The sequence below is a fragment of the Rousettus aegyptiacus genome, unplaced genomic scaffold, assembly GCF_014176215.1.
Source record: "Rousettus aegyptiacus isolate mRouAeg1 unplaced genomic scaffold, mRouAeg1.p scaffold_m13_p_12, whole genome shotgun sequence".
In the NCBI taxonomy this organism is placed as follows: Eukaryota; Metazoa; Chordata; class Mammalia; order Chiroptera; family Pteropodidae; genus Rousettus; species Rousettus aegyptiacus.
In genome coordinates, this window is record NW_023416287.1 from 67,854,100 (window position 1) to 67,871,944 (window position 17,845).

Below are 17,845 nucleotides of genomic sequence, written 5' to 3' on the forward strand. Positions count from 1 at the left end.
ACTGCAACATCAAAGTATTTCTATAAATTATTAAAGAACTAATACACTCCATCATTTAGCTATTCTATTATATGTAAAATAAACAACTACAAGTTAATGTTAGATCCCGAACAATCCACACTTGCTACTGAAATTTCCCCAGTCCTGGGCCTCTCCCCCTTCAAAATCATAAGCCTCCCCCTCCCATCTTCCCTTTCTGTTTCCCCATTTAATTCCCAGCTTTTAGCCATCACAAAACTCCCTAGCAATCTCTCTCAAGCTGATGAAGGGCCTCCCATAACAATGTGGTATTTTCTATTCGATTTGGGTGGCTCTAAAATATCTATCACAATCTCCCCCCAAAACAAAGTACTATAAACACTTTATTAATCAGCACAAACCTTTCTCAGAAGCCTTTGATTATCTTACAATATGGCTTTATGCTTCGTGCATAACATGGGGCGATGTGGAGCATATTTCTGCCATCTTACAGAGGGCATCCAGAAAGTAATTACTATAATATATGTGCATGTAGCCGCCACTAAAAACCAACTGGGGAATGGCCACCGTGCCAGAGCTGGGTTCAACACAAAAACCGGCGTGGTGCACGATTTCCATACATTTGCATCTGCGGGAATGTTATTAAGGTGACTCAGCCCCGTGCTTTGCAATCACAAACACCAAAATACAATACAAAGGCTGTCTTAATGGAAGGAAGGCCCTCTCCACCCCTGAACGGGTAAAGAAGGATCTTGGATGGAAAGAAAAGACTGCCACGGCCGGGGGTAGGAAGGGGGGTTGCATTTCTCTCTGTCTACCTGGCTAACCTTTCTTGCTGTGGGACAGAAATGGAAGCGTGTGTTTACATACGTTTTGCTTTGTAAGAATGTAAACATGCATGTGTAAACATTGGTGAGCATACATATGGAACACACGTGCTTCCCTGCAGTGGCCATTGCATAACACAGTTTAAACACGGTATATTTATAAATTTTTAAAATTATGCCCACAAACACGTCTTTCTATTTAGCTTTAGATACCCCGCGAGCTGTATATCTCAGCCCCCCTCCCCCCATCTCTCTGAACCCATGGGAGATACAGCACAGACCCTTGACCCGAGAAACACTTCTTATTTTATGGTGATGAACTAGCCTCGATAATAGCCATGGCTGATATCACACCCAGTTAGGGGGGCCATAAATAATTCTCTTCTCCCCCGCACAGAAGCTATAAACCAGGGCTGAGGCGCGATAGTTTATCAAAGACGAGGGCTGGCTCCTTAAATAAACTGTGGTGATCTCACTTGCGGCGCCGAGCCTGGATGGGGAGGCGCCCCCTCCCGCCCTGGCCCCCACCCCAGAAACAGCCGGTGTCCGACGACGACGATCGGCTGGCGCTGAGGCGGCCCCACCACCGGGGCCCCGCGGGGCCTGTGGAGGCAGCTCCGGGCTCCGGGGACCGGGCACCCCGTGTTCTCGCCCGGGGCTCCCCGCACCGGCAGCGCGCGGAGGAGCGACCAGATCCGCAGGGGAGGAGCCCCGCCCGAGCTTTGTGGCCAGGCCGAGTTCACCCCTCGCCGGGGATTCCGTTGGGCCGGGACCGCGGAGTGCGGAGGCCACCTGGCGAGGTCTGAGCTCGGCGCCTACGAACCCCCGCCGCTGCCCGGCGCCTCGCGGCTCCTAGGGGTGAGAGCTCCCGAGCGAAGGCAGGCGGCGCGCGCCCCGGCCCGCGGTCCCCACGCCCGCCGCTTCGCAGCCCGGCCTCCAGAAGTCGCCCCCTGTCGGCGCGCCCGTCGCTCGCGCCTCGGCGGGCGCCACTTACCCCGGGCAGGGTCTTCTGCTCGTGCAGCGCGCTCTGGGCCTTCAGCGCTGACTCACGCTCACAGTAGGTGAGGAAAGCGCAGCCTAGGGAGGGAAGCAAGCGCCAAGAGGGTCAGTGGGGCGACCCCGGTCCACTGAAGCGCCCTCCAGTCGCCCTCCAGTCGCCCTCCAGTCTCCAGCCCCTTCCTCCTCTTGGTCCCTCTCCCCACCTCTCTCTCTCCTGAACACCCAGCTCGAGCCTTCTTGCTTCTCCGTTTTCCTGTCTGCTTCTCGTTCCTCGCGTTGCTGTTTTGTTTTGCTCCCTCAGCGAAGTTTCCCCACGCTGCATCTTCCCCCCTCCACGCCCCCTCTCCCCGCGGGTCTCTTCCTGTCCCCGTGCCCTGGTGCCTCGGGTGCCTCTGCCCTTTCTCTTCCAACCTTTCTCCCTCCCTCCCTTTCTTCCCTCCTCTGGGTGCTGTTTGCCTGTTTCAGCTCTGACTCCAATATCTCTCTCCCATAAGGGTCAGCTTCCGCCCCTCACCCACAGCACCTCTAGTTGCACTTGACCATGAACTCTTGTTTCAAGCCCTTAGGGGCACTGTTGCCTGCTGCTTCATCAGGGATGATGGAGAGAGCTCTCGGCCTTCCAAATAAAAGCTCCACCTGTAAGGAGGCCCCCAGGCCAGGCCGTCTTGAAAAAATGAATGGGGCTGCTCAAGTGTCCCCTGCCCCAGGCCATTGTCACATCTGCAGTGATATCTTCACATCCCTCCTAGTTAGAGAGCTTCTTGGGCATATCCACCCCGCCAATGTGCAAGGCTGGATCTGAGGTCAACTATTGATGTGTTTCTAATTCCCTGGGCGACCCTACCCCTGGCGAATCACGTCTCCAGTCCTACCTCAGTTTCCTCATGTGCATGAACTGAGAGGGTTGACCCCGAGTGGTCTCCAAGGTTCAGTCTGGGTTTCCCCTTGAGTGAGTCTGACAATGCCACACCAGGGCATCTAGATTTTTACAGAACACTGTGCTTAACTCAAGGGGTGACTGTTCAATGTGGGCCTTTCAAGCACAGTGACAAAGCAAAGAGAATGTTCGCTAATGGAAGAGTCTTTCTGGGAGTTCCCTCAAACTACCAGTGTCAGGGGCCTCATCCTCTGCCGAAGGATGTGGCTGAATGTGACTTGGCCTGCAAGGCCAGGGACCACAGGGAATGTCAAAAAGCCAACTTTGGCCAACAGCAGGCTTGAGTTCTGTGGGGGAATAGTGGCTTCGGACTTTCCAGAGCCACCCATGGCCCCAGAGGAGGTACCCTGCTGGCTGGCCACCTCCTCGTTTCGTCGTTTTCGTTCCCTCCCTTGTTTCATTCTCCTGTTGTCTGACCCCCCCAACCACTTGTCGTCACCATCCCCCCCTTTCTTTTGTTCTCATAGGCTCCTCACTTGGCACATCTCTCTCTCCATTTTCACTTCTCTCAGTCCCGTCCATCTTTCATGACTCCGATCAAGGTTCGCCTACTCCAGGCAGCCCTCCTTGACTGGTCTAGTCCATCACAACTACCTTTCTCGACTGTCCACAGCTGACCACTTGCTCATTCTTATGGCCATTTATTAACTGTTTCCTGAGTGCCCACTGTGTGTCAAGTTCTGTGTCAAGCCTTGTGGCTCATGCCCTCTTTACACAAGGTTTACAGGCTGGTGGTTCCAGTCTGGTGCCATTGTCAGCCCTTGTTACCAGGCTTGCTTGGGCCTCTTATTTTCCCAGGCACAGAGTGCTCCTAATGTCCTCTGAAGTTCCTGACTCCTCCTCCACCCAGTGCAACTCCTTTCCTCCTCTTCCAGTGTAGAAATTAGTCCTGCTTCCTTTCACCTCCTAGCTTTAGAGAAGATTTTGGAAGGGAATCTGTGCGTGAGGGGGCCACAGAAACGAGAGGAAGGAAGCAGGGAGAGAACGCTGGGAGACAGAAACTCTCGGCGCCCCCTGGGCCCTCTCTCTGCCCTACCTCCAACTCCTGCTCCAGGGCTGGAGAGAGCTGTCAGTGCCGAAAAGCTTCTCTCCCACTCCATCTCATCCTTCCCCATCCAGACCCCAGGTCACCCCTCCTCCTCCTTCCTCCCTGCTCCTCCCTCCTGGTCATGGCAGGCAGTTATTGATGGAGACACATAGGGGATTGAAATGAATAGCGGTCAGCAGCCCCTGTGACGCTGTCCCTCGTGCTGCTGCCTGCCTCTCTGGGGGCCTCTTTCCTCCTGTCCCCTCGCTGGCCTTGTCCTCTGCCTGTGCCTTCTTGCAACTGGGAGGCAGCTACTGTCTAGCTACCCGCAGGCAAGCCAGCTCGGGACAAGGTCAGGGGCAGGTTTGGAGACGGAGGAGGAGGGAGGAGAGGAGGAAGAGAAAGAGGAGGAGGAGGAAAGAGGAGGGAGAGAAGGAAGGAGGGAGGAGGCGGGGGAGAAAAATGACCATATTGTTTCCACGGCCTGGGATAACAAGGAAAAAAAAATTTTTTTTTTTTAAATCTGTTGCTTTTGTCCAGCTTCCAGGAATTTATGCCACCGCCTTTTTTTTTTTTTTTTTTTTTGGAGAGAACTTACAGCCACACTTGGAACCAAATTCTTTAAGAGACCCCCAGAACAGGTGTAACCTCCCTTGATATCACCTCATTCCATTCTTCCCTTTGCTCAGCCCCTGGCCTCCTTCCTAGTTCTCAGCCCTGCCGGGTACACTCTGTCTCAAGACCTTCGCACTGGTTGAGCCCTCTTCCCAGAATGACCCCAACCCCGGTATCTGCACGGCTTGCTCCTCAGGCTTCTGCTCAAATGTGCCCTCCTTAGAGATACCTCTCTTGACCACCTCATTTAACACCGTAACCCCTCCCCCAGCACCTACATACTCTCTGGCCCCTCGTCCTGTTTATTCTCCTTTTTGGCACCCCTTACTCCTGACACAGTATTTATATATTTGTATATTTGTGCCTTGATTGGCATTCTCCTCATGCTCAGATGAGGCTCCATTCTTGGTTGGTTCTCAGTGCCCAGAACAGGGGCAGGAACTCAATACATATTTATCGAGAGTATTGAATGCCGAACACGTCGGATACTTTGGAGGGGGCCGATAGGTGGGGAGAACGCGGAAAGGGTACTGGGAGGTTGGGGAGCTGACTGAGGCCCTGAGGACACAGGAACACAGGGCTTTCATAGTGGTGGGGGACAGAGGTTGCCTGTGAGAGTTGATAGGTGGCCCTGGCTGGGAGGACACTGCCCCAAGACTTCCTCCAGCCCACTCTCCCAGGGCCTGCCAGTGCAGTTACTGTCACTCCCCTGCTCTCACCCCGAGGTGATCACTCCCTGAACAGGCCGACGTGCAGTTCCAGACAGAAAGTTGTGTCCAGGTAGATCCTTATCAGCCAGGAGTCGCGTACTGATTCCTCTCTCCGTACACCAGTTTCCCCATCTATAAATGGGGACTGTTATTCCTCTCAGTGGCTTATAGGAAGACATACTAGCCAATGAGTATTAACAACCTCTGAAGAGCTCTCTAATTGCAGAGTGCAGTGTAAACACAAACAATCCTTCTAAAGAGGGAGGTCAGCAAGACAGAGTCCTTGCTTCTCCCCCTCTGTCAGGAGAGACTAGCCTTACATAGTGGCTGCCTGGGATAAACCCACCTGGGCCTGGGATAAACCCACCTGGGCCTTCTCAAATCATCTTTTCCACTAGTCTGATGCTGTGTCTGACTGGCTACCTGCAAAATGAGTTGTCTCACTAGGGCTCTTTAAAAAGGTAAATACAGATAAGCAGTTATTAACGGCTGACACCAATGTGCATGAAAAGACCACATCGTCTCCCTTGCTGAGGGCAGAGTCCTGGGGGAACAGCGGCTTGGTGGGAAGAGGGTGGCTTCAGGTGGAGAGTTTGCCATTACAGAATGTTGCAGAGCATGGTGGGCCTGGCGCAGAGGCCGAGGCGAGGGCTCAGGATGTCCGAGGGAGAGAGGGTGCCCGAGGCTCACTCACTGGACACTAACTGGTCTCTCACGTAAGGACACTGGATGGTGCACCCAGAAGCCCCACCCAGAAAAACTAGCTTTGACTTCCTGCCACTCACTCCTGATCCTCATAGGAGCTAAGGAGGGGACTTTGAGCTGTGAGGGTGGTGCAAGGGACCACAGCTCGGCAGTCACCAAGCCTGTCAAGCTCACTCTCCCATTGATGTGCTCAGGTGTTCCCCAGAGACATACCTGGTGAGGTCCTTTGGGAACTCACGGTCTAGTTGGGAAATGGGATTCTCTCAGGAAGCAGTTGCGTACCCATGTAAGAGTGTGGAAGACAAGGGGAGCACCAGGTTCTGAACCTGATGGTTGGAAAAGGAAGCATCCTTTCTGGGGATAGGGCTTGCCACACAGAAGTCTCTCCCTTCAGGACTAGCAATTCCCTTCCCAGTCCTGACCTTATAAGTATGCTCATATTTGTGCTCACAGAGGAGAGAGCAAGGGTCCATTGGGGCTGTTTAGAATAGCAAAAATGGAAAACCACCTAAAAGTCCCTCAGAGCAGGGATGTTTTCACATTTCGACTGTGAAACTCTCTACAGCTGTTTAAAAAATGAAATGATCCTACATGTACCAACATGGAAAGACACATTGTCAGATGGGAAAAGCAGATTGTGAAATCACATACGACAATATACAATAGGAACATATTCCAATAGTTCCATATGCGCTCAACTCTGTATTTGCACCATAGCACAAAGTCTAGAAGGGTCACGCCATGCAGAAAACAGGAAGTGTGGAGTTAGGGGATGTCTCCCATGACTTTAACTTTTTGTTTTGTTTTGTTTTGTTCGACATATTTGGATGCAGAATATATTCATGTATCACTTGCCTAATTAACTTTAAAGATAAAAAAAAAAAATCTTTACTGAAAGAGGAGGATGGACTAAAAAGGGTGTGGGGGAAAATGGGTAAGGCAGACAGGACGCAGGACTCATAGCCCGATGAGACAAAGATCATTGGGCATCAGCTTCCTGGCAAATTCTTCACGAGGGAAATGATCATGGGTGGATCCTGCTGCTCTCAGCTCTGCTGTGTGCACTGAACACTGTCCAGCACTCACATTTCCTTATGCTGCCATTTAACCTTTTCCCACTCACTATTCCTATTTATCAGTTTTGAGTCTTGCGTCTCTAAGCAGACTGCCAACTCCATGGAGACAGAGACAATGACTTCTAAGCAGAGGGCTGAGCTTCAAGCTCAGGTGTCTGAGGGCTAGGAGGCCAAGGAAACCCAGTGGAGGTGGGGGGTGCCAAAGAGAGAACAGGAAGCACTGAGGGCAGAGGAAGAAAGGAAGAGAGGAGGAGGGTGTGGCCAGGAGAGGTAAACAGCAGGGTGGGGGGAGTTGGGGGGTAGGTAAGCAGAGGGGGTGTTGCCAGGCCAGGGTGTAGGCAGGGTGGCAGACACCTTTCTCCAGCAGGGCAGCCTGCAGAAGATGGTGCAAGGGGCACTGTCGATTCCTGAGAAGGGCAGGCACCCTCTCCCACGTGGGGGAAAAAACACAGTGCAGCAGAATTAATTGCACAGAGATGGCAGTAATTTACAAAGTCCCCGTGAGCGAGTATAAAAGGCCCTTGTCATCGTGAAGTGAAGGAAGTACAATTTCCTGCCTAACTCTGAACAGGGCTAAAGCCTGGGGTGTAATCATCATGGAGGGGAAGGCTCCCTATGCGCTCCCTCCTCCCGCCCCAGCCAGGCCTTGGCTTCCTACTAATTGAATTACAGAATTATCTAGAGGAAGGTGGCTCTAGAATGGGGAGATCTGGGCTCTAATAAAAGATCAGATGCATCAGGCCAGTCACTTGGCTGGCCCGAAGGAAGTAGGAGGAAGACAGGTGTGGAAGTAGGATAGGGGACAGGAAGGGAGCAGAAAACCCATCAACCAGCCAGAACCATGGGGACAGGAGGGGCTCTCTGTTAAGTATGATCTCCTTAGCGGGTCCAGAAGGCCCCTCTCTGTCCCGAATCTCCGCTCCATCGACCTGCCATGGTGTCTGAAATCACACCCTCAGAGCATTTTCCTGAGTGGTTCTTACTTACCCCAGGCTGAACCTGAGAATCACCTAGAGGGCTTATAAGATAGGTGTGGACACTGTTGCAGTGGTAGAACCTCTGGTGGGGGGGGTAGAGGGAGGGTGAGAGGGAACTCTGCCAGCCTCCCTGGAGAGACGGTTGCTGGTGCTCTGAGCCCACATCTGTGCCCTCATCCAGCCTCTGTCCCCAATGGTCTGGGTGGGCAAAGGTGGCCTCCCTGGTGCCTCTAGAGCAGATGTCCCCTCCCCATATTTGTGGGTGAGACAGCTGCAGAGGCCTTCTTCATGCACGCACTCTTCCTCTGGGGATGCCCATCCACCTCCATGCCTGCCCCAGGTTGGCACCTCCTTCAAGACCCACTTCCTGGGCCCTGTCCTTCAGTTAGGCCCTAAGCACCTACCTCAGCCATCATGGTCTCACCTTCTATGAATTTATATGTGGCCATGCCCTTGACCACTGCCCATGGGCTGCCCCAAGAGTGAATCTTGTCTCCCCTTCTAATCTGTGAACTCCTTGTGAATGGGCCTTTGGGCTCAGCAGGGCTGGCACCAGGCAGAGAAATAAAACCACGGGCCCTACCTTGTCTTTGCTCGGACACTTGGTGACCCTCCTGCCACCTTTCAGGATCTGTCCCGGCCATTACAGTCCCCTCAGTCCTTTCTGCCCGGACCTTGCTCCCTCTTTCCTCCCTTCTCCCCAGGGGTACTCCCTGCCGGCGTTCCAATAATTCCTGCTGTTCTCCTCTCTCCCTAGGAGAGGGGCAATGATCACCCACCCACAGCACTTGACTCTGGCTTCCTATTGCTGCTCTGCCTCCAAGGGGAAAACCCAAGCCTAACGGCAGCATCCTTTCCCCTGATGCCTTCACTATGCCTCCCTCCTCTGGAGCCACATGTCCTTCTAGGAGTGAGCGAGCCTCCCCTCCTTTAGAAAGCCTTCCCTGACTACACCATCTCCTAAAGCCTTCCCTGACTACACCATCTCCTAAAGCCCTCTCTCATTTGGTAGTTAAAGTACGCTTCATCTTCATCGACTTAGCATTTATGTGTGTCTGCCCACATGGACATAGTCTACTATAGGACTATGAACTCCAGGGTCCCCTTCTCCCCCCAGTGACAGACATCACTGAGTGCAGCGTTTGCTAAACTACACTCTGCCCCTGGCTTGGCACGTCGAAAGGCTTGGAAGAGATGGCAGGGTGTGTGGAGAGGGTCTGGGATGTCCACTCCTCAGCTCTGGCCCCGTAGTAGTGGCAAGAACCACCCATCTTCAAAAAGGAGATCCGGGAGCTGGGGACGATGGGGCAGCCTGCAGGGGGTGACGGATGGCGCCCTCAGCCAATGAATCAGGGCTGCTGTCCTGCTCCCCTCCTCAGAGCCTCCAGTGCTGAAACTCCGCCTTCACTGGCTCCTGCTTTTGGGCTCAGCACTGCCCTCCTGCAACAACTCTCTTTAAACCAAAAACCCCAGTGGAAGGCATGGTGGTCTTTAAGTGTTTCTCAGAGTTGAACCTGGTTGTAGGAGATGGGAAACTAGACCCAGCTCACTGCGACTCTGATGTATCTCAAACTTCTCTCAGCCTCGTGCCCTTTGTGGTCATAAGACAGAGACGGGTACAGAGCTGGGGGTCTAGATCTCCCCAGACCCAGACAGGCAACCCCGTGACACCAGTCCTGCCTTCTCCGTCCTGCTGGGTACAGGACAGGGCCCAGTAATCAGACCAAGGGACCTAATTGGCTCTGCACCTCGGAGGATGAATCAGGGCCTGTCCTGCCGGTCGCCTTGTTTACACCCTCCGCACTGGAGAATTACATGTCTGGTGTCTGCTGAAACATCTTCATGGCACTGTGAAAAGGATGAAAAGTGGACATGACATACTGATGGCCTCTCAAAGAGCACTTGGTCCGTGGCCGGGGTTAATGGGCCTGTGAGCCTTGGAGGTGGGGGCTGGCGCAGGGAAGATGTCAGCCTCTCTGAGGCCCAGCCCACCAGGAGAGGTCAAACCCGCTCTGCCGACACAGGTGCTGGGTTTCGTTTCCACAGCCAAGGGGCTGCCCCTGTGCCTCTGTGGCCCTGCTCTGGGCTGGCAGCTCCTGCTGGTCCCCAGATGGCGAGAAGTGCTCCCTTTCATTTGTGCAAAGGGCTTTTACTTGCCCCAGTGCTGTCATACCCACGAGCTCATCATTCTTACACCTCAGAGTATGCTGGGGGGATATTATCAGCATCTGACAACTAAGAAAGCCTGTGTGACATGCCTCAGTGGTGAAGCAGAGACCTGAGGGCCCCAGATGGCTGGTTTGGTGCAGAGTTCCTGCGGCCCTCTCCAGAGGCCCTGGGTGGTATCTCAGGGCTGTGTTAGTGGGATTCCTGGGGGCCCCAGATGAAAAGTGTCCTCCCTCCATGCCCCACTCCATGGCTTGCTCTTGGGGTCAGGGACTTGGGGATGACCTCATTCTCTTCCTATAAGGAACCAGGCAGAGTCAGCCAAGGTCTCTGGGGCCTCACTGGGCCACAGGCGCCTGACTTCCCTCTACCCCTCGTGCCCTGTCCAATGTCAATGAAAGGCAGGCTGCTCCACAGAGGGCTCTATCTGAGCATCCAGGTTGGATTTAGAATGCGTGTAGGCATTTGTTACTCACACGAATGCCTCAATAAGTGCTAGAGCTGAGAAACTGAGCTATGTTCCCTTCTCATTAACTTGGTTGGGGAGTTTAGATCTTCCTGTTTTGAATTTCCTCAGAACAGGGTGCACCTGCCGAGAAGCCAGGCGTGACTCCGTGGGAATGGATGCCTGGCTCACTGAGTGCCACGGTGGAAAGGGCTCTCAGAGGCCCACTTGGCTTGGTCCAATCCACTGTTAAACTGTGGGAGATGGGCAATGTGGGGGGCCTCCGAGAAAGTGATGCCATCTCGACTGGTCTTGGAGGGAACTCGCCTTCCGTCCTCTGGCTCGCGTGTCTGCCTGCCTGCCTGCAGCTGCCTCCTCCCCTTCCCCTGTTTGACTGGAACTGCAGAGCCTCTCTGGCTGCCTTTGGCTGTGCCACTGACCCCCAGCCAGACAGGCTGAATTCCTCAGCATATGGGAATGACATGGTGTAGGGTCCGAGCCTCCAGAGGCCCCCAAAATTTGCTAGATTGTGTGTGAGTCTTATGCTCACAGAGAGAGCTCAGTAAATGCTTGCTAAGTTGCTTTCCATGGTGGTTGGACTGTTGAAATAGAGGTGGGGTCATTTTCCCCAGTAGGATCCCCTTCCCCAAGCAGAGAGAAGTGTGAAGAAATCCCTCCTCGGCATGTCCCCAAAGCCCCCACCCCCAGCCTGGCATATCCACAGATAGCTCTCCACCCTCCTGATGTCCTTGAGGGTGGGGCATCAGCCTCCCTGGCTCCTTTCTCCCACAGAAGGAGAGGATATCACACCCAGAAGACAGGGGACGGAATTGTCTTTTTGTCCCTCATCTCAGTCACACTGAACCACACTCCTCCACAGCATGTTTCCATGTCACCTCTAGGCCTGTGCTGTTTCCTCCTCCCACCAGAACACCTGCCCTGCTCCTGGGTCCCCTACTAAATCTCTCACCTTTGGAGCCCTCCCCAGCTTCCCAACCCTCACTGATTCTCCTTCCCATGGGTCCTTCCACGTCCAAGTGTTCAAAACATACAAACAAGTGCTTGGTTGAACAGAGTTTTCTGTCGTTTTCATAGATGGGAACTGTGTCTCTCCAGCTATACCACAGTCGTAGGGCTGTGTGTCCTCTCACATCCTGGACCAAGCCAGGATGGGGGCCTCACAGGAGTCGTTGAGCTGCTCAGAATCAGGAGGGGAGGGCAGGAGCCTACCCTCTGATTGCACATAGGCACTCAGGACTTGCCAGGTGACGTGTATTAATCTCACCTTTCTCCTCTGGCTCCTTCCTAACAGGCCCTAATTCACTTAAACAACAACAACAACAACAACAACAACAACAACAACAAATCAGAAGCACACCAACCAAGAAAATCCAACCTCAGCATCCAAGACAGGTTATTTTGAAAAGACCAATAGCCAAGAGTCCCACATTACAGGATCAATGTTTAGAAAATGTGATTTTCTTTTTAAAAGCAGAAAAACAATCTCACACAGTTCGGGCAGGCCACAGTCCAGCTCTTTTAGAGGGTGTCTTTCCCTCGTGATCTTGGCCACTTAAGCCACTATTTTGGCTGGGCTTTGAGCTTCACCCAACATCAATAAGATAGGTTCAATCACAAGCATTTAGCAATATCTAACCTGAGGGCTGAAGCAAAGAAGTAGTCAGCAAAAGGGACTGAGGTACTGGTCTTGGGAGTTAATCCCTGGAGCTCTCCCAGCCCAAGTCTAGGTATCAACTATTGTTCCCCTTTGAGGAGGGGTATGGGCTCTGGCTTTTGTTTCAGTCAGCTGGCCCCAATCCTGGGAAAGGTCAGAGCCACTCACAGTCGCCCTTCATTCATAGCTGATCTCGTGAGTGCCCATGGTGGGAGAGAGGCAGTTGGCGACTTGGGGGGGGGGGGGTGGTGACATATGGGAGGGTGGGATAGAGCCTTTGTTCAATTTGATTTCTTCCCTTCCCACCCACATGCCCACAGAGCCCACCAAGAAAGAAGATTGAACTAAGTCATTCATTGACCGGTATGCAAGACTCAAACCGTGTGAATAGGATCAGATAGAGTACTGTCGTCTGTGGAAGGCATGAAAGATGCTTCATTCATTCATTCCACAACCATTTTTAGATAGCCCTCCATTTGCAAGATGATGAAAGACATACACCCAGCTTTAAAGGAGACCCTAAGTAAACACACTTGCAAAGCCAGGCGATAAGCATGCAAGTATCTACCAAATCAAGGTTTGTACAGGGCTCATCTGTGGCACAAACGATAACAGCAGAGGGCTCTGCAATGCGAAGACAGAGGTGTGAGCTGCAGGGTGAGTCCGGGGACCCTAGAGGGCGTGGTCAGAAGGCTGGAGCCCCGGAGACCACTGCCCTCCTCCCCTTTAGAGCTCCTCCAGACGCCTTCCTCAGCACCTTTCCTTGGCTTTCTCTCTCGTCTCTTCTTCCTTTCCTTTTCCTCTCCCTTCTTTTCTCCTTCTTTCCTTCCTTCATTTCTTCTCTGTTTTCTTTCTTTCCTTTCTCTCCACCTCTCTTCCTCTTTCCTCTTTTCTTTTTTTTATTGTTGGCTCAGGGCTGGAACTCCATATTCTCTCTTGTCCACCTAGTTAAGTCCCACTTTAACCACTCTGGGATGCACTATTTTTTTTCATCCCTAAATAATGGTCACATCTGACCCCCTAGTTTCTGTCACCAACTAGCTGGTGCATCTGGGAAAGCCATTTAACCTCGTGGCCTGATTGTTCTCATCAGCAGGATGTCTGGAGTCCTGGAAAAGGTCTGCTCCCTTGGAGGGAGGTGGATCTGGTTCTAATGGTAACCTCTGCCTTGTTCTGGAATTCTCCGGGTAGATTGGGTAGTTAATATCATCCTCGGGTTCCTTACCTGGGAAAAGGAGGTAAGGACACTTACCTTCTGGGGTCTTGGGCATCCAGCAGGGTGCCAGGCATATAATTAACGAGGGGATTGTCGTTACTACTGTTGTCAGTAGCAGCAGTTGCGATGTGATGCTAAAGGTTCCCCACAGTGTGAAAAATAGCTTTGGCATTTATACTATCTGGTGTTGTCTGCTTCCCTTGCATGGGACCTGCACATTTACCTGATTATACCTTCCCCCATACAAATCCACATGGACATGGACCTCGTTGTGTTTCCTGCCCTAGCACAGGCCAGCATACTGGGGGCTCAGAGCGATTGATGGTTTGGTTTGCACTGAGAATCTAGGATGCAAGTGTGTTTTGTTTACCTCAGGTATCTAATATGCTAATGACAGGAGGCAGTAATGAGCTGACAGGGACCTGAGTGACAAAGAGCTGGCTTCGTGCTTCCCTAAAGAGGCACTTCTGTGTCAATTGTTTCTTTCCTGAGAGGAATTGTCGAGACCTGGGGGTGTGGGCTGAGAAGGTTGGGGAGAGGAAACCTGGGGGTGTCTCACTCCAGAGCAGAGCAGGCCCCTGGCAGCACTGTAATGGGAAAGCCTGGGAGAAATGGGCAGCCCCTGCAAGAGTGGGAGGGACTGGATGTGTCCTGAGCAATCTTACCCATGTTCCTCACTGACTTCTAGAGAGGCCCCTGTGAGCTCCAAGATGGCAGGGCAGGCCCTTTTGCCTTGGACCCTTGTACGCCCCTCTTGACAGGGGGCCTGGAGTGGCGAAAGGAAGCATAGATGAGGGATGGACACTGTTTTTGCATTCAATCTCTCAACAGGTCAAACACAGCCTACAGCAAGTCAATTAGTCTCTTTGAACTTCAGTTTCCTTTTCTGTGAAATGGGTTTTATATCCCTGCCTATGAGTCTGTGTCCCCAGCATCCAGCACAGTCCTGGCACAAAGTGGGTCCTAGCACAGGAGGGAGGGACCAGGAAGCGTACACTGTTCCTCCACAGAGGAGGAAAGGGATGTGTCTGCAAGTTAAGGTAAAACAATCATCCCAAGAGCATACAGTGAGACGATTGGAGCTTAGGTCCACTGCCTGGCCTCCTAGGTTGAGTGAGGGGAGCAGGTCTCTGAGAGGGCTGGGATCCCAGTGCAGCCTGAGGAGAAGAGAGCAAGCAGATGTTCGGTGGTCAATGTGGAGGGCCCCAGAGGAAGTGTGTAGGAAGCAGACTGTGTCAGCAGATGGAGGTGTGTCTCCAAGGCTTTGCACCAAATGGAAGAGAACAGGGGAAACAGATTCACTTGAGCAGAGGTGAGGGGCAAGTCCATCCAGTGTCTCTGCCCCTGCCTGGGAGGATAGGAAGTAGTGGACAAGGATGGAGGAAAGAAGGAGACAAGGATCTGAAACGTCCTATAGGTGTGTATAGTTCTCTGTTCTCACTGTCCTTGAGAGGGTTTGGTGGTGGAAAGGACTGGGCTGAAAGGGGGATTTGTGGGGGACCCAGGACCAGGGTTTGTTGAGCTATGCTCCGTAGAGCCAACCTGCAGCCTGGTGTTATCACTTTTAGGATAACATCTGGCCACGTCTCAGTATTTGTGTCCTCAGGTTTTACCCATTCTCTCGGCTTCCTCAAAATTTCCTTTAGACCTTTTCTTTATCTTGGCTGAGTTGACTGTACCCCACAGCTCGGAAAACCAGCTCAGGGAGCTGAGGCCCGGAAGGGGAAAGCTGAGGGGTGGGATAGGTTGAATGAATGACTGCTGGCTTCCTCCCTGGCATTTCCACTCCTCATCTGTGGCTGAGTACAGAGGCCCCTCCCCTGGCTTTACACACCCTGTGACATGCAGGACTGACCTCAGAGGCCCCCCCGTGGTCTGAGAGGCCCGGGCTAGCTGTGAGCAGAGGGTCCAGGACTAGAGTGAACGGAAATTGTGAGTGACAGGAATGCGGACAGAAGGGGAGCCCAGGTGCAAAGGCTCCATGGCAGAGAAGTGCGAAAAGATACTGCAACTTGGATCCAGGCCAGGACGGCCTTCTGGGGACCCCAGCTTCCTTGTCTGTAAATCCCAACCCGAGCAGCAGCTTGGCGCTGACAAAATCCCTGGGAATGAAAACGGGAAGGAAGAGTCAGGGCTCTGGATTTACTCCTGCTTCTGTTTGTTCCTCCTTCAGCCTGGAGGCCCAGGTGGGACATGTTAGAACCCCTCAACCCCTAGCAGGCCTCTGGGGCCTGCTGCTCTCGATTCTTTCACAAAGCGTCCAGAGGTGTCTGTCTGCCCTTTTCCCAGACCTGGCTTGAGGAGAGAAGGAAGGATAGAAGAGAAAGGACAGTGAACCTCGGTGGCTCCCAGCCTGGGACGGAGGGCCTCTTTGGACCAGAGGCCTGGGGAAAGCAGGGAAGGAACGAATGATTCGGCCCTTATGAAGGCAAGGAGTGTCCCTTGCGGCCTTGACAGAGGGGAGAAGGAGAAAGAAGCAGAGGAGCTGCTCAGTCCTCAGGTTTGAGCGAGCATGCTGTGTGGGGCCCGTGAGCATGCCTCAGGGAGACAGTATGCCCTCTGCAAGCGCACTCCGGCACTGGCCAGCGCGAAGCCAGCCCACCTTCCTCTCTACCCCTCTCCTTCCCTTTCCTCCCTCACAAGTGTCTGTTCCAGGCCATGCAGGGGTAGGAAAGGGAGGAGATGCACGGGGTGCAGTGGGCAGCAGGCCGCCTCTGCCTCTCACGACCAGTCCCCGTGAACCTCCATCTACCACACGGCCTGTTTCTGCGTGCCGGTCTAAATATAGCGATTGCGAGGCTCACTCTGGAATCGGATTCGATGTAGCCCTCTGGACTCAAGCTAACTTTTGGGGAGTAGTTTTCTTGGGAGCCTGCCAGTCCAATTCCTCCCTCATGAACACTAATTACTGCACAGACCTTCTCCATGAAATCGGTGCTGAAGCCATTTCCATCCAGGCGGCTCTCCAAGACGAAATTTTTCTACTGGGAACCGACAGCCGCAAATAAACCTACCATCTACTTAGCAACAGAGAGCAAGGGAGGTGGGGAGGAGGGGGGTGTGTGGAGAGTGGGAGGAAGGGAGGGGGAGGAAGAAAGGGCTCTGCTTTTTTTTTCCCCTTCTGTTCTTTATTTTGCAGAAAGGGTGTAATCAGTGCTCGCAGGAAAGGTGGTACAGGGTGTCTCATAAGATGGTGCAGTGGCCCAGAGGGAGGGGCCAGGCCACCTACAAGGCTAGTACCTGTTCTTGGCTGCTTGAGGTTGGCCAGGGTCCCCACTGCACTGCTGGGCACTGCTGGGCAGCTGAAGCAGCCCCCTAGCCTCTCAAGGTTTTATTCCCTTCTTACCCAGCCTAGCCTCCTTCACACCCCTATGGGCCCATGCCTAGCTCACTCGGCCCCTCCTTAGTGAGAATGGCCTCTTTCCACCTCTCTGCCTGGTGAATTCTCACTACCCATCAGTGAGGGCCTGGGGAACACCCTACCTCTGCCAGGCAGTGCCTCCTGATCTCTCTAGGTGGCACCCATCCCTCATTATCAACTCCAGAGGCCTATGCCAGGCCCCCGGCAATGGGGCCTGCTCTGTCCCCTTTTCTCCTTGGAGTCAGCTTATCAGTTGCCAAGGAAGGGGCAGGCACTTGGGTGAACGGGGCCTCATAGCACCAGCTTCCATCAGGTTGGTGTCACCACACACCTGTGAGGTAGATGCCCTTTTCATTTTGCTGAGGATAAGCCTGAGCTCAGAGTGGTCAGGCAGGATGTTCATGGCCACTACTAAGGAAGAGGCAGGGCTGGGATTTAAATACATGGGTCTGTGTCCAAGGCCAGTCACTGGGCTCTAGGGGCGCTCTCTCTCCCTCTCTCTCTCTCTCTTTCCCCTCCCTCCTCCACCCCCCGCCTGGCTCCCCGGGACCGGGACCGACCCATCATTCAGGGCAGTGTTCCTTCTGTCTACTTCTGCCTCAAGGGCCAGGCTAGGGCTGGGCGCTCAGCCTCCATTCTAGGAGTGTTTGCACCCAAAGGGCAGGAGAATTTCCCCCGAGGTTTCTCAAGGCCCAGAGCAGACCCAGCAAGTGCTTAGGACCACTGGCCATTGGCCAGGTTCCGGCGCTCCAGCCAGCGAAGCCCTCAGGGTCTGCTCAGGGTCATGACACGCTGTACAAACCTTGCTCATTCAGCAGAAGTACTGGTCTCTCCCCTGGCAGAGCTTCCTCCATGCCCTGTGTCTAGCTGTGTGCCCAGGGACACCCCACAGCAGGACTCCAGCCCACAAGTTACCTCTTCCAGATACCTCAACATCTCTTTTCTGACACCCATGCCCCCAGGATGGGGCACTCCCTTAAATCTATTAAGAGGGATCTAGCGCCACTTCTGCCACCAAGACCTGGGAATACCTTCAACTCTCTGGGTCTCAGTTTCTCCATCCATCAAATAAACATGATGCCAGTTCCTTTACCTGGGTGGGTGGTACGATGTCAAAGGACGCAGCAGCA

The 17,845-nt window shown here is 53.3% G+C and overlaps 1 protein-coding gene across 50 annotated transcripts in view; it reads right to left on the reverse strand.

The window, feature by feature from the left end:
• CELF4 (CUGBP Elav-like family member 4) overlaps positions 1-17,845 on the reverse strand; it is a 289,057-nt gene that overhangs the window by 210,868 nt on the left and 60,344 nt on the right. For all 50 annotated transcript variants that reach the window (XM_036229976.1, XM_016158046.2, XM_016158047.2 and 47 more), the window contains exon 2: positions 1,801-1,883. In XM_036229976.1, coding sequence (XP_036085869.1) covers positions 1,801-1,883 — 83 coding nt within the window. The remainder of the gene's footprint in view (positions 1-1,800; positions 1,884-17,845) is intronic.